At 44.2% G+C, this 21,501-nt stretch overlaps 1 protein-coding gene across 1 annotated transcript; it reads right to left on the bottom strand.

Annotated features, from left to right (window-relative positions):
• Positions 1-302: 302 nt before the first annotated feature.
• LOC125520299 (gamma carbonic anhydrase 1, mitochondrial) lies at positions 303-3,283 on the bottom strand. The gene is made up of 5 exons (XM_048685188.2): positions 3,017-3,283; positions 1,837-1,980; positions 1,643-1,768; positions 954-1,105; positions 303-806 (listed from the first exon to the last, which is right to left on the bottom strand). Exons 1-5 carry the CDS (start codon positions 3,120-3,122, stop codon positions 546-548), a joined length of 789 nt encoding a protein of 262 aa, XP_048541145.1. The 5' UTR covers positions 3,123-3,283; the 3' UTR covers positions 303-545.
• Between the last annotated feature and the right edge of the window lie 18,218 nt (positions 3,284-21,501).

Here is a 21,501-nt window from a genome sequence, read left to right as displayed (position 1 = left end):
ACTTTGACTAATAAAATAGTATGATTATACCAAAAAGGAACTCAATTACTCAAATATGAATCCAATAGTATGATTTTTGTCATATAACTTAAATTTCACTTGTCAAATTTACGATCAAAGTTTCACTCAAGATACAAGTGGGACTAATAAATCTGGAAATTTAAAAAGCAAAAATACCTATAAATCCAAACCACGGCCTCAAGATCATGCATGCCTACAGGACACCTCAAGATGCATGTTGTTTTCCCCTCACGTAGGTTTATCTCCTCCAGTGCATCTCACAATTTCAGCCAGAGTAAAAGTATGCACGCAGTGAACGCTACTGGTAAATTTGTGTGAAATGGTTCTGTTTGTTCCATAGGTCTTAAAACATATGGAATACAAAAACTGAACTACATGGTCAGCTTTAGAACATCGCTCGACCCAAAATTATTGAAATTGACGTAAACCGCCAAACTCACTGCGCAGATAGAGATATAATATAAGAATTCAAACTGAAGATGGTGAAGGCACCAAAGAAAGAAAAAAAAACAGATAACCAAAGCTTATTGAGCAGGGGTAGAGCTGGGTGGCGCTAGCTCTGGAGGGACCACTCGAGTGCCACTAAGCATGGAATCGTCTTCCTCGTCCTGGTGAGCTACTTTCTTGCGCAACACTTTCTCAAAATCAATCTTTTCCAAGGGCTTGGCATTCTCAACAGCGTGTGCCTTGGCTAAGTTGGAGTAGTTGGCAGCCGATTCCGCAATAAAAGCAATCTCCTCATCTGTGAGCTTCCTCAGAAATTTCGCAGGGTTTCCACCCCATACCTAAATTGAACAGGGATAGTCAACAACAGAGCACTTGCTGAGATAAGATAATCAAACAAGAGTTACTTAATTAAAAAAAAGATGAGCAAATGTGTCTGAGATGACCTAAATAAGAATCCAAACAATAATGGTGAAGTAAAGCACAACCTCTCCACAAGGGATCCTTGTGTTCTGTCTTACAAGGGCTCCAGCAGCAACCATCCCATGCTTTTCCACAATAACACCATCTAACAGGGTTGCTCCCATACCAACAAAAGCTTCATCCTCAACAGTGCATCCTTGTAATACAGCACTATGTCCTGCGAAACAAAGTTTGGAACATATATATTATATCAGAATACCAGTGAATTTTTTACATGAGAACGAAGGTCCTACATGGAAGAAAACAGGTTTAGTGTCAGATTGGTTCTGGCATATCATATAGTGGGCAATATGAGAGGCAATGGGCACCATTACCAATATCAGAGTTCAAATTTCGAATACGAATGTTTATTTATAGTGCATATCCTCTGCTAAATGTATGTCAAGCTAACTCTACTAAGGTTTTGCACAAAAGCTCAATTGCTCAAACTGTCTTCGAATTATCGATACTATTGTGTTGGAATAAAAACATGGTATCTGTCTGGTATGTATGCTTACAGTCCAGAGAGCATAATTTAGGGCTCCAATAACGAAATATTTGTGGATACCAATGAGAAGTAGTACCCCGATAAAGATCAGTAACAATTTTACTATACTAGACTTTGGTCTAAGCAAATAATGAACAATTAAACATCGCGAGGCTATGGAATAAAGCAATGGTTAAAACAAGAACCAGAAGGTATATCTATATTTACCTACTGTGACATTGTCTCCAATGATGGTTGGAAAGACTTTCCCAGTTAGATTAGATTTTGCCACATGCACAACAGAATTGTCCTGTATATTCGTCCCAGATCCAACTTGAACGTTATTTGCATCACCTGAAATCAAGTACGTTGATTTAGCAAAGGAGACCAAAATGATGCTCACTGGGAAATTGAGCACAAACCTCTTAAGACGCAGCCGTACCAAATTGAAGACCCTTGTCCAACTTGAACATCACCAATAAGGGATGCACTTGGAGCGACAAATGCCTCTTTGTGAACATGAGGTGCTTTGTCAAAGATGTTCATAAGTGTGCGATGCCTTGAAACTGGGTAGGTCCAAAAAAAATCATGTTAGCACTTTGATAGTTATAGTTGCTCACAACAGCACAAACAATTATAATGTATGTCAACATAAAACATAGCAATAATAATTAGATGCAGTGTACAACACTACAACATAAGCAGCATCCTGCAGATAAGCGTTCAGAAGATCAAATGATCAGAAAGTGTCATCTACCACTTCACAGCCACAGAAAGCTAATATGCAGATGAAGAAAAACTTACAGATGGATACACATTTTATCCATCTACAGAGTGTGACATGAAGAGGGAATACAAATTCATGAGCTTGATCAGGGACTAAGTGATCAAAGAAGATAGAGTCAATCAATATAAGTAAAATGGCAATGCCTTTTTTGTCACTGAAATGTGACACTTAGATATCATTCAGGAGATGTGCGATCAAAATGCTAACACGGGATTGCTAAGCTTACAAATATACAGAAACAATACCGCAGAAAACGACAAAAATAACATCATCAGATACACAAATAAGGGGTGAACACAACATATGCACATCCAAGGATAATGGGATCGATTAGGAAGAAATGTGCAGAACCAAATAGGCAAGTTCAGTTAATATGCAATTAGTATAAATATAACTGGGTAAGAGGCAAGTTCTACCAAAGAGTGACCTACAATCCGTACACTGTCCACCTCTGTATTTTTACCATACTATACATTAAACATGTTAACTAACTATTCCGAAACGTCAGTAAATAACCAACACTATATTTCACAAAATGAACTGAGCAACTCATCGTAGAACGACGGTCGATTTGAATTCGAATCTGTGCAAGACCTTGATGACCTAACAATGGACAACCCAGCCCCAATCTAATGGGACACACATAACCGTGATATTTCCTGAACCGTCCCTAACCCTAAGCGGCATTCTCGATCTGCTCACTCTTTTGGGGCCGCCCGAGAAGAACACATCCACGCGATGCCCGGAGTATCCGCAAAAATCGACGAGGGAGGGGGGGATTGTTAGGGGCGAGGGAATGTGTTTATGCTTCTTACTCTGCTCGTGGAAGAAGTAGTTCCCCTGGAGGCGGCAGCCGAGGCGGTCGAGGGCCTGACCGGTCTCCCGGATCCAGAACCCCACCGCGTAAAATGCCTTTGCCATCTCTCGGGGCGGCAGCGGCGGCGGCGGGCAAGGTCGCAGAGGCGGCGACTGCGGAGGCGGCGGTGGCCTTGCGTTTGTTGCGTCGGGAGATCTAGAGGAGATGGGGGAGCTGAGCTGGGAGCATCTCCAATGGATGTAAAAATTGGTGATGTAAAAATGATTATAGGATGGAAGAGAGTTTTTTTTGGCATTAAGGTGTAAAAAAATTGGAAAGCAATTGAAACATAGGATCTAATGGTGGGAGGCCGAGAGAAGGATCTGATGGTCATCGAGAGCCGAGCTCGATTCAGCCGGCGGTCACCGAGGACAGCAGTCGCGAGGCACAAGGAGGCGGGGGTGCAGCCAACTTCCGCGACGGCGCCCCACCCAAGAGCCAAATGAGGTCGGCAGCGGTCGCCGACCGGTAATTGACCTTGATGGCTGATGGTGGTCCAGTGTAACGCCCCGAGATCGATGTGCCAGGTGTCCTCCGCTTATTCGCTGTTGTTGTCTTGTCATTGCTTGCGTGTCATGCTTTGCATATCATGTCATCATGTGCATTTTATTTGCATGCATGTTCGTTTCTTGCATCCGAGCATTTTCCCCGTTGTCTGTTTTGCATTCTGGCGCTCCTATCTCCTCCGATGATCATTTCTACCTTCTTTTCGTGTGTGGGGGTTAAACATTTCCGGATTGGACCGAGACTTGCCAAGCGGCCTTGGTTTACTACCGGTAGACCGCCTGTCAAGTTTCGTATCATTTGGACTTCGTTTGATACTCCAACGGTTAATCGAGGGACCGAAAAGGCCTCATGTGTGTTGCAGCCCAACACCCTTCCATTTTGGCCCAAAACCCACCTAAGACCTCTCCATCATCTCGGTCGTTCGATCACGATCGCGTGGCCGAAAACCGCACCTTATTTGGACTCTCCTAGCTCCCTCTACCTATAAATATGTGATCCCCTCCAAAATTCGCGGTCTAACCCTAGATCTTTCTCCTCCGCGCGCCGGACATGTCCACTCCGCCACCGGACATGTCCGCCTCCGCCCCTCGTCCAATCAGATCGTGCCACGTCAGTGCCCGCGCCGCCCCACTTCGCCGCCGGCCCGTGAGGCCCGAATCGAACCCGCCCCGGGCCGCGCCGGGCCCGAGGAGGCCCGTGCCTCCGCCGCCGTCCCCGCGTTACCGGAGTTCCGCGCCGGCTTCGTCTCCGGCCGCCGCCGGCCAACAGCTCGCCGGAGCTGACCGAGCCGACCTCGCCGAGCGCCGCCGACTCCGTCGCCGTCAGCCTCCGTTGCCTCATCGGGCGCACCGCCAACCCAGCGCGCCGCCGCCTCGCCTGCTCTTCGCGCGACGCCGCTCCGGTCGCCGTCCGGCCTCGTCGTCGCCGGATCCGGGGGCGCCATGCCTAGATCCGCTTTCCGCCGTCGCCAGCTCGCAGCTCCGGGCCGGATCCGGCGAGATCCGGCCGGGCAACCGCCGCCGCCGCCGCCCTACGTCCTCTGCGTCGGCAGAGCGCGAGGACGCCGACGACCCCCGCGTGGGCCCCGCGTCTGGCCCGCTCCACCCGTGGTCCAGCCCAGCCTCCCTGGCCCAGCAACCCCACCTCCGGCCCGCCTCGTCCTCTGTCGTCCTGGGCCGAGCCCACTTGGTGAGCGTCCTGCTAAGCCTCGCCCTGAGCACACTTTAGTATCCAACGCTCACCTTTCTTTTCTGTCTGCGATTTTAACTAAGTCCCTGAAATTTTCAGTTTCAAATGCCCATGTTCATGATGTCGTAACTTTGCATCCGTAACTCCGTGTCGTGCGTGTAGCATATCAAAATGTTCGTCTCAGAGAGTACATCATTTCATCTCATTGCATCATTTTCATTTGAGTTCATCTTGACGCCCGAAATGCTGTTGGAAGAGTGCTATTTGAGTTAATTGTCAGATCTGCCGCACCAAATAGCTATTTGTCATTTTTGCCATGATTATTGTGTGCATGATATGCCCCTGAGCTCTTCATGAGTTTTGTTATATGCCATGTCATCTTTCCAGAGGTGCTTACCATGTATTTTTGTGATATGTGTGGTGAGTAGCACAAGCTTGCAAAGTAGTGCAGTCGTTAATGCTGATTTCAGGGACTTAGCAATTCCACTAAGTCCTTGATCTGTTTTTATCAATATGCCATATGTTCATGTTGTTTCCTAGTGATCCATGCCTCTTTTGAGGATGATCAGTAAGGATGATTTGTTAACCTTGTGGTGCTCTATCCATCCATGTCTTTGTTTGCATTTATGGAGCACCCTAGCTTGAGTCAATCGAGCTCTACTTTTGTTATTTCGTGAATCCTGGCAGATTGTCTACTTGTTAGCGATTTTGCCGAGGATGTTGTTGTTGATCCGTGCATGCTATGTTGTTGTTCTTGCCATGTCTAGCTTATATAATATGTATTCTTGATGGGTGTATGCTTAGTTTGTCATGCCTTGCTCTGTAGTGAGTGCATCGAGCTCGTAAACATGCCTACTCGCTATCTGATTTGCATGTTCCAGTTTTTCTCTAAGTCTGTAATCTGATTATGTTTTTTGCCATGTTCACATGCTTGCAATTGTATTTTCTGATCCCTTTTGGCTCAAGGTCACTAAGGGACTTTTGTTAAGATCTTTGAGTAGCTCCATGCCATGCCTTGCTTTGCCATGTTAAATTCCTGTAGCATATATTTTTCATGCTCCAAAGTGTGCTACCTGATCTGAAATTGCAGACTAGTGTTAATTTCACTAAGTCTGAAACCTGTTTACCAAGTGCACTTTTGCCATGCTTGTTTTGAACCTGTTAATGAGTGAATTGGCCGTAGCTCAGTGTTCATCTTTTGTTAAGCATCATGAGTGGATCCATGCCATGTATTTTGTTGCCATGTTTGAGTGTTGTAGCTTAATTATCTTGACGCATTTAGATGGCTACTTGCTGTTTATCGCAGACCGGTGCCATATTTGTTTTGCTTGCCATTTCCAAACCGTGCATTCGATTCCGGTGTTCTTTATATCGATTTCAACCGAAATCACCTCACCTTTCCAGTGGCACTCTTGGATTTTCCAAGTTGAGGCCAGGTTACATCACTCCTTTGCAAATCATGCATATGCATCGCATACCGCATCTCGCATATCATACCATGTTCATGTATTGGTTGTTTACTATGTTGTGTGCTTATTTCCGGTGTTTGCTTATTCGGGTTGGATCCGGTAACGTCGTGTTGTGAGGATTCGTTCGTCTACGTCCGTTTGTCTTCTTCATGGACTCGTTCTTCTTCCATGTGGGATCTCAGGCAAGATGATCATACCCTCGAAATTAGTTCTATCTTTGCTTGCTAGTTGCTCGCTCTTTTGCTATGCCTATGCTGCGATACATACCACTTGCTTATCATGCCTTCCATATTGTTGAACCAAGCCTCTAACCCACCTTGTCCTAGCAAACCGTTGTTTGGCTATGTTACCGCTTTGCTCAGCCCCTCTTATAGCGTTGTTAGTTGTAGGTGAAGATTGAAGTTTGTTCCTTGTTGGAACATGGAGATGTCGTTCCTTGTTGGAACATGTTTACTTGTTGGGATATCACTATATATCTTATTTAATTAATGCATCTATATACTTGGTAAAGGGTGGAAGGCTCGGCCTTATGCCTGGTGTTTTGTTCCACTCTTGCCGCCCTAGTTTCCGTCATATCGGTGTTATGTTCCCGGATTTTGCGTTCCTTACGCGGTTGGGTTATAATGGGAACACCTCGACAGTTCGCCTTGAGTAAAATTCCTCCAGCAATGCCCAACATTGGTTTTACCATTCGCCACCTAGCCTTTTCTTTCCCTTGGGTTCTGCAGACTCAAGGGTCATCTTATTTTAACCCCCCCCCCAGGCCAGTGCTCCTCTGAGTGTTGGTCCAACTGAGCGATGTCCGAGGCTACCAGGGGCAACTCTGGGCTGGCTTACCCGACGTCTGGCTCATCCGGTGTGCCCTGAGAACGAGATATGTGCAGCTCCTATCGGGATTTGTCGGCACATCTGGGTGGCTTTGCTGGTTTAGTTTTACCATTGTTGAGGATGTCTTGTGAAAGGACATGCGGTGCCCCCATGTGTGGTTTTGGTAATTGATGACAATCTCTATGGACTAACGGTTGCCTTGAGTTATATTTGAAGCATTTGTCCATAGGATTGTCTTGAAGTCCATGTGTTGGTTTCAAGGAGTTTATGAGATGGCCAAAGTGCTTTTCAAGGAATTATCCAAAGATTGGCCATGTGTGAGTTGAGATGGCCAAAGTGCTTTTCAAGGAATTATCCAAAGATTGGTCATGTGTGAGTTGAGATGGCCAAAGTGCTTTTCAAGGAATTATCCAAAGATTGGTCATGTGTGAGTTGAGCTTATTGCAAGCATGTCTTGAAGAAGAAGATTGTGTGATCATTCATGTTTACCTTCAAGACATCATCCAAATGAAGAGAGTTGGAAAGATTCAATGTTGATCAAGACTAAGTCAAGAGTGAATCAAGTTGATCAACTCACAAAGCGTAGAAGAAGTACCGAGAGGGATCAAGTGATCCCATGGTATGGTAAGCATTGTCCATTACGCTTTGTGTACTAACCCATGGTCTACGTGAGAGTTCTTTGTGGGGTTAGGTATGTTTCCATGGTCTTGCGTCAAGAGGAAGATCTCATACAACCCATGGAGGATGACATCAAGTGGCGATCGTCATCAAGTTTGCAGTGTGCAAGTTCAAGTGGAGCAACTCGAAGAGTGGCTCACCCATAATGGAGTATGGGGGAGCAATCAAGCTTGAAGCTTGCCGTCCATTGTGGTGTCAATGGAATTTTGAAGATGTGCCAAAGAGTGGCTCACCCCTAGTGGAGTATGGGGGAGCAATCAACTAGTCTTCATCGAGCCAACACAATCAAGAAAGGTGGTCCAACTTGAGGAAGTCAAGATCGTCATCATCTAGCTCAAGTGGACTATGTGCAAGGCAAAGGTTTGCCCTTGATAGGTTTTCTATTTTACCGGTCTCATAGTGGTAGTTGGGAGACCGGGTTGTAGGATCGATTGCCGTACTATCAAGGGGGCTCTCTAGGGAGTAGCTTGATCGTATCATTAGTCGAGAGCTCAAACCATTGCATCCTTGCATCATGTTTCTTGGTTCTTGTTTGGTTCCATTTGTGAGTCTTAGAGCTTATGGTCATCTTGATGACAAGCTTGAGTTCATCAAAAACGGAGTTCGCATGCATCTTCTATGATGTTTTTGGTGTTGGAGGTTTTACCAGTCTTATCCGAGGAAGGGTTCTCACCATTTTATTATGGTCCTTTTCTCATTTGCTTCTTATTGATATTTCTCTCAAGATTGTGTTAGCCCTTGTCATTAGCTTACCAACAAACTTGGTTTCGTTGAATTCGGAGCTCGTATGCGAAAGTTGTGGCTGTTTTGATTTTGCCTGTTTTACACAGAGAGGTTGTACCGCCCCATGGAGAGGTTGTACCGCTTGACCGGTACAACAGGTGTTTGGAGCGGTTGTACCGCTCCAAAATTGGTCCGGAGGTTGTACCGGTCATGTACCGCTCTACCACCGGACTGGTCTTTGTTGTGGTGCGGTCGTTGGGCGGTTGTGGGCCGGTTGTACCGCTTATTGCCTGTTACCGGTTGTACCGGTGCTCATAGAGGTTGTACCGCTCCTATGTTGTTCTGTACATAACGGGCAGATTCGTGGGGACCTATTTAAGGGGGTCTTCTTCCCCAATGGTTATCTATCTCTTGAGCTCGTTTTTGCCCCCATTGTTGACCTTCTTTGAGCTTGCTAACTCTCAATCCCTCCATGGATTCTTGCTAGTTTTTGAGGGAAAAGAGAGAGGAGATCTAGATCCACATTTCCACCAATCACTTTCTCCTCTATGTGAGGGGAACCCCTTGGATCTAGATCTTGGAGTTCTTGGTGTTCTCCTTCTTGTTCTTCCTCTCATTTTCCTCCCTAGCATTAGTTGCTCCGGTGGGATTTGAGAGAGAAGGACTTGGGCACTCCGTGTGCCCTTGCCATTGCATTTGGTGCATCGGTTTGAGTTCTCCACGGTGATACGTGTAAGTGAAGTTTGAGAAGCTTATTACTCTTGGGTGTTTGGGCACCCTAGAGCTTGTTTCTCTTGGGTGCCTTGGCGCCCTAGACGGTTGGTATTGTTCGGAGCTCAATCATTGTGGTGTAAAGCTCCCGGCAAGCGTCGGGGTCTCCAATTAGGTTGTGGAGATCGCCCCGAGCAATTTGACGGGTACCGGTGACCGCCCCCAAGGGTTGCCAAAGTGTACGGGTTCGGTGACCGCCCCCAAGGGTTGCCATTTGTACGGGTTCGGTGACCGCCCTCAAGGGTCCCTTAGTGGAATCACGGCATATTGCATTGTGCGAGGGCGTGAGGAGATTACGGTGGCCCTAGTGGCTTCTTGGGGAGCATTGTGCCTCCACACCGCTCCAAACGGAGATTAGCATCCGCAAGGGTGTGAACTTCGGGATACATCGTCGTCTCCGCGTGCCTCGGTTATCTCTTACCCGAGCTCTTTACTTATGCACTTTACTTTGTGATAGTCATATTGTTTCTTGTCATATATCTTGCTATCACATAGTTGCTTATCTTGCTTAGCATAAGTTGCTGGTGCACATAGGTGAGCCTAGTTGCTTTAGGTTTTGTGCTTGACAAATTAAGTGCTAGGTTTATTCCGCATTTGTTCAAGCCTAAATCATAATCATTTTAAAACGCCTATTCACCCCCCCTCTAGGTGACATCCACGATCTTTCAATTGGTATCAGAGCCTCGTCTCTCTTTATTAGGCTTTACCGCCTAGAGAGTAAAGATGTCGACTAGGGGATTAGGATTCTCTGACACTCTTAGTTTCGATGGCACAAATTTTGATGTTTGGGTAATTCACATGCTTAATCTCTTTAGGGTCATGGACCCAAATTTAGAGCGAATTGTAGATATGGGTGTTTCTCCTCCAAAGGATCCCCAAAGATTATCTTTAGAGGATGAGAAAAACTCTTATCTCAATGCTCAAGCTTCTAATGTGCTTTTCGATGCTTTGAGCAATGTAGTTATATTTCAACTCATGCCGTTCCGGGATGCTCATGAGTTGTGGACGAAGCTTCAAGAAAAATATGGTGTGTCCAAGATTTGTGGGGATGATTGTTCTCCCTCCACCTCCGGTTGTATAGTCTTCTCAACTTCTTCTACTTCACCTACATGTGGTTTGCCACAAGGTAATGATATGGTGAGTAGTGTTGGTCATTGCAATGATGATAGTATGCTTATTGTGGATGATCCTTCATCACTATCTTATTGCAATGCTCCTTCTTTGGGCTTTAACACTTCGAGCACTCGAAATGCTTCATATGCTTGTGTTGATAGTCCTTTCATATCATGTAGAAATTGCTTGACTAAATCTCATGATGATATGTTTACTATGTCTTGTTGCCATGATAAAAATGCATATATTTCCTCGAATTGTTGTGCTAACAATGTAGAGGAAATCCAACACCCCATGGAACAAGATGTGGTCTTGAATGGTCCTTCAACGGATCCTACATCATCATCTATTGCATTTTGCCTTATGGCCAAGGCTTCAAAGGTATCTCCCACTTTGAATCCCAATATATCTTGTGATGATATTGATGATGGCAAGAGTGATGATGATGTTGATTATGATGAAGAGAATGATGATGTTGCCTCCTTAAAAATTAAGGGGGAAATGATTTTTAAAGCTCTTCTTAAGAATAAAATTGCTCGTTCCAACTTCATGGAAATCATGTCTATTGCTATTGAGGGCAAGAAATATATTGATGAGTTGGAATCTCGTCTTGAGGAGCATGAGGTCACCATTGATCAAATGGAAGGTCATGAGCGTGATTACGCTAATGAGATTGCGGACCTCTCTCAAGCTCTTGAACTTGAACAAACCACCAAGGAATCTCTTGAGGAGACTTTTGCTCTAGAATTATCTAGAGTGAGGGAATCTCATGATAGAGCTCTTGAGGTGGCCAATGATTTTGAAACTAAAAAGGAGGAGCTTGAAGTTGCGCATGCTAAACTCCTTGAGGACTTTGAGCACCTCGAAAAATGGCTCAAGGGTCATTAAGGATGAGCTCATCAAACTCACCGAGTCTCATGCTCAACTTAAAGCTTCTTATTCAAAAGAGCTTGCCAAGGTGTCTTCTCCTCTTGTTGCTAATGATGATTCTTGTGCTACTAACTCTATCTCTTGTGAAGCATCCATATTGAAGGAGAATGTTGAGCTTCGGGCTCAACTTGAGTTGCTATCTAGCAATTATGGGAAATTGGAAGAAAACCATGAAAAGCTCTCAAGCTCTCATGATGATCTTCTAGTATCCCATAATGAGCTAAAGATATCTCATGAGGCCATGATTTTTAACGTAACATCTAGTGAGCCTCATGTGGATACTAGCACTAATTCTAGTCAAAATGCTATATTGCCATGTGCTAGTCCTTGTAATTCATCTACTCACAATGTTGGTACATCTTGTGATGAATTGTTTTCCTTGCCTTGTTGCTCTAACGATGAAGCTTATACTTCCTCTAGTACTTGTGTTGAGACTAACCATGTAGAGGAAATCAAAGAGCTCAAGGCCCAAGTCACTTCTTTGAAGAAAGACTTGGAAAAGAGTCATGAAGGGAAATCCACACTCAACAATATCTTGAGTGTGCAAAAATCCCCCAATGACAAAGATGGACTTGGATTCAACTCCAACAAGAATAAGAAGTCCAAGGTGAACAAAAGGAAGGGCCAAGAACAAGTCAAGAATTCGGCCAAGATTGTTTGCTTCAAGTGCAAAGTAGAAGGGCATCATGTTAGATCTTGCCCATTGAAGAAGAAGCCCATTAGTGACAAGCAACAAGGGAAGCGGCCACAAGTACACTCTCATTCTCAACCTCAAGTTGAAGGAAAGCCTCTTCCCAAGAAGACTCAAGCTTATGCTTCTCAAGTTGAGAAATCAAGTGAGAAGAAAGTGAAGAGTGGACGTTGCTACCTATGTCGCGAGAAAGGTCACCTCGCTTCTTCATGCACTAGTGGTAACTTATCCAACCCAATTATTATTGATGATATCTATTCTCTTGGGAAGGATAAGGTTGGCAATGTGGTTGCCAAGTTTGTTGGTACTCAAAGTGGTTTGAAGCAAAGAACCATTTGGGTAGCCAAGCCTATTGTGACTAACCTCTTAGGACCCAACTTGGTTGGGGACCAACAAGCTCAAACTTGATCAATAGGTGATGTTGGAGGTCATTGGAGACTTGGCTACATTATGAAGAATTAAGGGTACTTCATCATTCTTATTGTCTCAAGCCAAGTCAATTGAATCATCAAGATTATATCTTATATCCAATGTGCCTCCTTGTGGTAACTTGTACCTCAATTGCTTACATTGAAAGTTACTTGCCCCCTTGCATGTTTTGGTTTTGTTCCTTGCATGTGTTTGTATATGTTGTGCTTCCAACTTGATTATCTTGAGCAATCAAGTATGTGTGTGTTGGTTTGCACATCATGTACGTGTGTGTCATGCGTTGAGCCTTTTGCATCTTCTTTATTTCTTAGTTGGCTCTTGTGAGAGATTAATGGAATATCCCATTATGGGGGAGTGATGTGCTTTGTGCACTTCACAATCCTATAAAGGTGGGTACATGGGGAATACCACTTAGTATTGATATTGCAAGCTTATCTAGTCACTATGTGGTATGTCTTCTCATGAGAAATTCAAATTCTAAATAGTCCATTAATTATATCTTGTTGGATCCTTTAATTGCCTCTTGTCTATCTTTAATTGGTATCACATTATGGGGGAGTAATATGCTATGTGTATATTACTAGCCTAGAAAATGTGTACATTTGAGATATTGTCATCTAGAGTTGATATTGTAAATTATCTTGTTCCTAGGTGGCATGTTAGCTCTACAAGTTGCAATTTGCTTTTTGTATGGTGTGAAGATGATGTCGGATATCCTTGCTATCTACCACCGGGAATTATTTCCATTTACTTCTTGTCTTTTGACAATTGGTACTCACTTTTATGGTAGAATTTATTGATCATCTTTACATTGGCTTTTGTTTTTTATTTGCCATTTCTCTTGCCAAGGATTGTATCATCTCCCTTTGTCTTCCATACCACTTGTGGATCTTGTTTAGTGTTTTCTAGATATAGTGAAAGTGGTGATCCCACCTTATGCATTTTGTATTCAAATGCAAATTCTCTCAATGCACTAGTCTTGGGGGAGCTATCCTATTTTCTATATAACACTCGTCTTGCGATCCTTATCAAGTGTGTGTTGGTGGAAGGCAAGCCGTTTTCATTTTGGTACTTTGTGCCATCATGAAACTTTGTAGAGAGCTTAGTTTGTTTGGAACCATCCTCTCTTTTGGGAGTTTGATACCTTTTTTTGAGTGTATCAATGGATATCTCATTCCTTGATGTATCTTTTATGGATATCCTCCAAGTGATGTTTTATTCATTTGGTATCTTTTCTTCACTTGGTTTTTCTTTGTCATTTGGTATCGGTTCTTGAAAGTCTTGAGCGTGCATATTAACTTCATGTAGTATCTTTGGCATGCTTTCTTTCTTCGACCCAATATATAGGGGAAACTCCACCAAGTCTCAAATTGGATGAGATGTGCATGAATTTCATTTCCTTTTCTATATGCACATATTTATGTGGAGTTTGTCCTATGTATTGTTGGTGTTTCTAACTCTTTGGTCCCAATGAGTTTGGGTACCATTTTGTTTATGTTGTTGTTCTAGGAACAATTGGAGATACATTGGATGCTTGGCTCACTCACAAGGAAGGTGTTGTCATCATGTGCTTATTGGAGTCGAGCTAGGATGATCAATGAACTACTATCTACCTTCAATTGGTATCTACTACATACTTCCAATGTTAACTCGGTAACAAGTATCTTCATATTCTTCATGCACACATTTCTTGCATCAACCTTGTGTAGGTTGTATCATGGCATGTTATTCATTCATTCTTGTTATACATGTTCCCTTTCTCAAAGCATCCCAACAATGATCTCTTGTTGCTAGTTGTGATGTCTGATGGGTGTGTGGTAGGAATTCTTTTATATACAACAAGACCATATCTAGCCATGTGCTATGCTTCCAAGCAAATATCTTATTGGTATATGTATGACCTCCCTTTGGATATCTTGTTCCTCGTGTTGTAACTATTTCGGGTGTACATCCTTCTTTGTAGATATATATCATCATGATTTCGTCTACCTAGAATCTTATACACTTGAGATAAGTTGCATATCTAGTTGATATCCTTTCTTTCACGTCCACCTTGTCTTTCTTATGTTATTTCTTTGGTGGCTCCATGAAAGCTTTTGCCTTGAGTGTGTGTCTTCTATCGTTGCATCTTGATGCACTCTTGTGTGGTGAAGATTATTTTCCTCATGCTTATCTTTACGAGGCTTTTGCCATCTTAATTGGTATCCCTCGTCTTGATGAGGCTTTCATCTTCTATCTTCACGACGGGTTGTCACAAGCATATGTTCTTTATATCCTTATTAGTAAGCTTGTGAACCCATTTGTAGTTGTGTGTGGGAATGATAGGCCTTGCACCGTGTGCCTCATTCTTTCAAGACTTTATTGATGCTTAATGCTCATCCGTACTTTAGTATTCTCAAGTGTTTTGCCTTGACTCACACACATCATTTTTGTTGAGCCCTTTCTTAAGTTGCCTCTTTTACTTGTTGCTCAACCATGTGTTTGTTGCAAGTACTAGGTTTTGTTTCCTATATGCTCACTTGCACTTGTTGTAAGTTTCTATTGATTTTGGGGGAGCTGTGATCCTATTTTGTGCACTTTGTATCCAAATACAAAAATTCTTATGTGTGCACAAATCATGGGGAGCTTCTCTAGTTTCTTTAGAACACTCCTTTGCTCATATCATAATATCCTTTATTCATGTAGCTCGTAGGACCTTTGGTCTAGTTGGTTCAATTGATACTCGTTGATTGCTTGCTTCAATTGGTACCTTTTGATTGCTTGATTACTTGTGTCTCTCTTTGTTATGTCCTTGTGGCATATCATTCCTTTAGCAATCTTGGTGCCTCAATATAGTTGGTCTTCCTCCAAGTATTACCGTTGGATATGTGTATTGCATTCCACTCTCTTGTTGAGAAATACACAACTTATGGAGGAACATAATTTATATTGGCCTTCTAAGCTTTTCGCCCATTTTGGCAATCGATGCCAATGGGGGAGAAGTTTCAGAGAGTTTTGTGGATAAGTTTAGAGAGTTTTTTTTCTTCTTGCTTTGGTTTTGTACCTAAGCATTTGCATCTCATACACATGCATTGTTGGTTGTTGCGTTGCATGGTGATAAATAATTCCTTATATAAACTCTCTTGAAAGTGATTGTCATCAATTACCAAAATGGGGGAGATTGAAAGGACATGCGGTGCCCCCGTGTGTGGTTTTGGTAATTGATGACAATCTCTATGGACTAACGGTTGCCTTGAGTTATATTTGAAGCATTTGTCCATAGGATTGTCTTGAAGTCCATGTGTTGGTTTCAAGGAGTTTATGAGATGGCCAAAGTGCTTTTCAAGGAATTATCCAAAGATTGGCCATGTGTGAGTTGAGATGGCCAAAGTGCTTTTCAAGGAATTATCCAAAGATTGGTCATGTGTGAGTTGAGATGGCCAAAGTGCTTTTCAAGGAATTATCCAAAGATTGGTCATGTGTGAGTTGAGCTTATTGCAAGCATGTCTTGAAGAAGAAGATTGTGTGATCATTCATGTTTACCTTCAAGACATCATCCAAATGAAGAGAGTTGGAAAGATTCAATGTTGATCAAGACTAAGTCAAGAGTGAATCAAGTTGATCAACTCACAAAGCGTAGAAGAAGTACCGAGAGGGATCAAGTGATCCCATGGTATGGTAAGCATTGTCCATTATGCTTTGTGTACTAACCCATGGTCTACGTGAGAGTTCTTTGTGGGGTTAGGTATGTTTCCATGGTCTTGCGTCAAGAGGAAGATCTCATACAACCCATGGAGGATGACATCAAGTGGCGATCGTCATCAAGTTTGCAGTGTGCAAGTTCAAGTGGAGCAACTCGAAGAGTGGCTCACCCATAATGGAGTATGGGGGAGCAATCAAGCTTGAAGCTTGCCGTCCATTGTGGTGTCAATGGAATTTTGAAGATGTGCCAAAGAGTGGCTCACCCGTAGTGGAGTATGGGGGAGCAATCAACTAGTCTTCATCGAGCCAACACAATCAAGAAAGGTGGTCCAACTTGAGGAAGTCAAGATCGTCATCATCTAGCTCAAGTGGACTATGTGCAAGACAAAGGTTTACCCTTGATAGGTTTTCTATTTTACCGGTCTCATAGTGGTAGTTGGGAGCCCGGGTTGTAGGATCGATTGCCGTACTATCAAGGGGGCTCTCTAGGGAGTAGCTTGATCGTATCATTAGTCGAGAGCTCAAACCATTGCATCCTTGCATCATGTTTCTTGGTTCTTGTTTGGTTCCATTTGTGAGTCTTAGAGCTTATGGTCATCTTGATGACAAGCTTGAGTTCATCGAAAACGGAGTTCGCATGCATCTTCTATGATGTTTTCGGTGTTGGAGGTTTTACCAGTCTTATCCGAGGAAGGGTTCTCACCATTTTATTATGGTCCTTTTCTCATTTGCTTCTTATTGATATTTCTCTCAAGATTGTGTTAGCCCTTGTCATTAGCTTTCCAACAAACTTGGTTTCGTTGAATTCGGAGCTCGTATGCGAAAGTTGTGGCTGTTTTGATTTTGCCTGTTTTACACAGAGAGGTTGTACCGCCCCATGGAGAGGTTGTACCGCTTGACCGGTACAACCGGTGTTTGGAGCAGTTGTACCGCTCCAAATTGGTCCGGAGGTTGTACCGGTCATGTACCGCTCTACCACCGGACTGGTCTCTGTTGTGGTGCGGTTGTTGGGCGGTTGTGGGCCGGTTGTACCGCTTATTGCCTGTTACCGGTTGTACCGGTGCTCATAGAGGTTGTACCGCTCCTATGTTGTTCTGTACATAATGGGCAGATTTGTGGGGACCTATTTAAGGGGGTCTTCTTCCCCAATGGTTATCTATCTCTTGAGCTCGTTTTTGCCCCCATTGTTGACCTTCTTTGAGCTTGCTAACTCTCAATCCCTCCATGGATTCTTGCTAGTTTTTGAGGGAAAAGAGAGAGGAGATCTAGATCCACATTTCCACCAATCACTTTCTCCTCTATGTGAGGGGAACCCCTTGGATCTAGATCTTGGAGTTCTTGGTGTTCTCATTCTTGTTCTTCCTCTCATTTTCCTCCCTAGCATTAGTTGCTCCGGTGGGATTTGAGAGAGAAGGACTTGGGCACTCCGTGTGCCCTTGCCATTGCATTTGGTGCATCGGTTTGAGTTCTCCATGGTGATACGTGGAAGTGAAGTTTGAGAAGCTTATTACTCTTGGGTGTTTGGGCACCCTAGAGCTTGTTCCTCTTGGGTGCCTTGGCGCCCTAGACGGTTGGTGTTGTTCGGAGCTCAATCATTGTGGTGTAAAGCTCCGGGCAAGCGTCGGGGTCTCCAATTAGGTTGTGGAGATCGCCCCGAGCAATTTGACGGGTACCGGTGACCGCCCCCAAGGGTTGCCAAAGTGTACGGGTTCGGTGACCGCCCCCAAGGGTTGCCATTTGTACGGGTTCGGTGACCGCCCTCAAGGGTCCCTTAGTGGAATCACGGCATCTTGCATTGTGCGAGGGCGTGAGGAGATTACGGTGGCCCTAGTGGCTTCTTGGGGAGCATTGTGCCTCCACACCGCTCCAAACGGAGATTAGCATCCACAAGGGTGTGAACTTCGGGATACATCGTCGTCTCCGCGTGCCTCGGTTATCTCTTACCCGAGCTCTTTACTTATGCACTTTACTTTGTGATAGCCATATTGTTTCTTGTCATATATCTTGCTATCACATAGTTGCTTATCTTGCTTAGCATAAGTTGCTGGTGCACATAGGTGAGCCTAGTTGCTTTAGGTTTTGTGCTTGACAAATTAACCGCTAGGTTTATTCCGCATTTGTTCAAGCCTAAATCGTAATCATTTTAAAACGCCTATTCATCCCCCCCCCCTCTAGGCGACATCCACGATCTTTCATCTTGTAACCGGGATTCCGAGTCTGATCGGGTCTTCCCGCTAGAAGGAATATCCTACGTTGACCGTGAGAGCTTGTGATGGGCTAAGTTGGGAGACCCCTGCAGAGTCTGATCGGTTATGGGCAGATGGTAATTTGTTAACGTCCGGTTGTAGAAAACCTGAAGTTGACCTTAATTAAAATGCATCAACCGCGTGTGTTACCGTGATGGTCTCTTTCCGGCGGAGTCCGGGAAGTGAACACGGTGTTGGAGTTATGCTTGACGTAGGTTGTTTTAGGATCACTTCTTGTTCATAAATTCTCGAACGTGCTTTGCCTTCTCTTCTCGCTCTCATTTGCGTATGTTAGCCACCATATATGCTAGTCGCTTGCTGCAGCTCCACCTGATACCTTTACCTTACCTATAAGCTTAAATAGTCTTGATCGCAAGGGTGCGAGATTGCTGAGTCCCGTGGCTCACAGATACTTCCAAAACCAGTTTGCAGGTGTCGATGTTACCGTGCAGATGACGCAACCAAGCTCAAGGAGGAGCTCGATGAAGATCTTGTCCTTTGTGTTGTTTCGGTCTAGTTGATCAGTAGTGGAGCCCAGTTGGGGTCGATCGGGGATCTGTGTAGCATTGGGGTAGTATTCTTTTATTTTGGTTCTGTAGTCGGACCTTGATTGTATCTGGTTGATGTAATGCTTTATTCATGTAATTGTGTGAAGTGGCGATTGTAAGCCAACTATGTATCTCTTTCCCTTATGTATTACATGGGTTGTGTGAAGATTACCTCACTTGCGACATTGCTTTCAATGCGGTTATGCCTCTAAGTCGTGCTTCGACACGTGGGAGATATAGCCGCATCGAGGGCGTTTCATCCAGTGACGACCATCTCGAGTGATGGAGGTGGCAGGAACGGTCGGAATCGGCGGTAGCGTTCCGAGATTCCGCGGCAGTGATGGGGTCACGACGATTGTCTCAAGCTATAGGAAACAAGTGGTGGGGTTGGGGCAGTCACGAGAGTGGCAACAATGGCGATAGGCGGTGAGAATCGTCCGGAATCGAGAGTTCTGGAAGTCTCGGTGTGGCGTTTGGGTTCCAGCCGCAATTTTTTGGGCCAAAATTTGAGGCTGGCAAAAATAATTTCATCACCAGATAGAGATATGTCATTGTTGGATCTGGACTTTTAGGACCAAAAGTGCTCCAAACGGCATTGTTTTGGAATACAGTTGTTTCCATCCTCTGTTGAAGATGCTTGATAATTCTTCAGTGTATCTATAATTTTTGAAGGGAAAACTTTGTTTTTGCCATTATAGTTTTTGCCCACTTCATATATGCCACTCTAGAATTTGACATCTCACTTTTCCACTTTTAGTTTTTGACAATATATTACAAATGTCATTATGTTAGGTCAATGGACGTTTTGACCAAACAGAGCATGAAAAGACCATATTGCCCTCGGGTATTTGTTTTGCTTTTGCCACGCCCCTTTTTGCCAAATATTACTTTTTCTATTAGAGTAATGTCTAAATTCACTAAGCTGATGTGTTACAATTTTTGGCATGACCTATTTGAAAATATAACAATACACATAAATACACTATTTTGATCAAAAGTAAGCACAATACATCATGACCAGTAGCATAGTTGAAAGGACATGCGGTGCCCCCATGTGTGGTTTTGGTAATTGATGACATTCTCTATGGACTAATGGTTGCATTGAGTTATATTTGAAGGATTTTTCCATAGGCATTTCTTGAAGTCCATGTGTTGGTTTCAAGGAGTTTATGGGTTGACCAAGGTACTATTAAGGAATTATCCAAAGATTGGTCATGTGAGTGTTGAGTTTATTGCAAGCATGTCTTGAAGAAGAAGAAGATTGTGTGATCATTCATGTTTACCTTCAAGACATCATCCAAACGAAGAGAGTTGGAAAGATTCAAGGTTGATCAAGACTAAGTCAAGAGTGAATCAAGTTGATCAACTCACAAAGAGTAGAAGATGTACCGAGAGGGATCAAGTGATCCCATGGTATGGTAAGCATTGTCCATTGCACTTTGTGTACTAATCGATGGTCTATGTGAGAGTCTATGTGGGTTAGGTACATGTCCATGGGCTTGAGTCAAGAGGATGATATCATACAACCCATGGGAAGGATGACATCAAGTAATATGTTAGGGGCGAGGGAATGTGTTTATGCTTCTTACTCTGCTCGTGGAAGAAGTAGTTCCCCTGGAGGCGGCAACCGAGGCGGTCGAGGGCCTGACCGGTCTCCCGGATCCGGAACCCCACCGCGTAAAATTCCTTTGCCATCTCTCGGGGCGGCGGCGGCGGCGGCGGGCAAGGTCGCAGAGGCGGCGACTGCGGAGGCGGCGGTGGCCTTGCGTTTGTTGCGCGGGAGATCTAGAGGAGAGGGGGGAGCTGAGCTGGGAGCATGTCCAATGGATGTAAAAATGATTATAGGATGGAAGAGAAAGTTTTTTTGGCATTAAGGTGTAAAAAAATTGGAAAGCAATTGAAACATAGGATCTAATGGTGGGAGGCCGAGAGAAGGATCTGATGGTCATCGAGAGCCGGGCTCGATTCGGCCGGCGGTCACCGAGGACAGAAGTCGCGAGGCACAAGGAGGCAGGGGTGCGGCCAACTTCCGCGACGGCGCCCCACCCGAGAGCCAAATGAGGTCGGCAGTGGTTGCCGGCCGGTAATTGACCTTGGTGGCTGATGGTGGTCCAGTGACGACCATCTCGAGTGATGGAGGTGGCAGGAACGGTCGGAATCGGCGGTAGCGTTCCGAGCTTCCGCGGCAGTGATGGGGTCACGACGATTGTCTCAAGCTATAGGAAACAAGTGGTGGGGTTGGGGAAGTCACGAGAGTGGCAACAATGGCGATAGGCGGTGAGAATCGTCCGGAATCGAGAGTTCTGGAAGTCTCGGTGTGGCGTTTGGGTTCCAGCCGCAATTTTTTGGGCCAAAATTTGAGGCTGGCAAAAATAATTTCATCACCAGATAGAGATATGTCATTGTTGGATCTGGATTTTTAGGACCAAAAGTGCTCCAAACGGCATTGTTTTGGAATACAGTTGTTTCCATCCTCTGTTGAAGTCTTGAAGATGCTTGATAATTCTTCAGTGTATCTATAATTTTTGAAGGGAAAACTTTGTTTTTGCCACTATAGTTTTTGCCCACTTCATATATGCCACTCTAGAATTTGACATCTCACTTTTTCCACTTTTAGTTTTTGACAATATATTACAAATGTC

This window comes from Triticum urartu, chromosome 7A (genome assembly GCF_056163025.1).
Source record: "Triticum urartu cultivar PI428250 chromosome 7A, HENAU_Tu73, whole genome shotgun sequence".
NCBI classification, from domain to species: domain Eukaryota; kingdom Viridiplantae; phylum Streptophyta; class Magnoliopsida; order Poales; family Poaceae; genus Triticum; species Triticum urartu.
This window is presented reverse-complemented; position numbering and strand designations above follow the sequence as displayed.

What these genes read in the sequence shown, in the direction of transcription:
- LOC125520299 (XM_048685188.2), bottom strand. Translation starts at nt 3,122, where the DNA reads ATGGCAAAGGCATTTTACGCGGTGGGGTTCTGGATCCGGGAGACCGGT. An exon ending in GTACGGCTGCGTCTTAAGAG is followed by an intron (nt 1,769 to 1,836) that starts GTTTGTGCTCAA and finishes ACTTGATTTCAG; the next exon opens with GTGATGCAAATAACGTTCAA. An exon ending in TGGAGACAATGTCACAGTAG is followed by an intron (nt 1,106 to 1,642) that starts GTAAATATAGAT and finishes TTTGTTTCGCAG; the next exon opens with GACATAGTGCTGTATTACAA.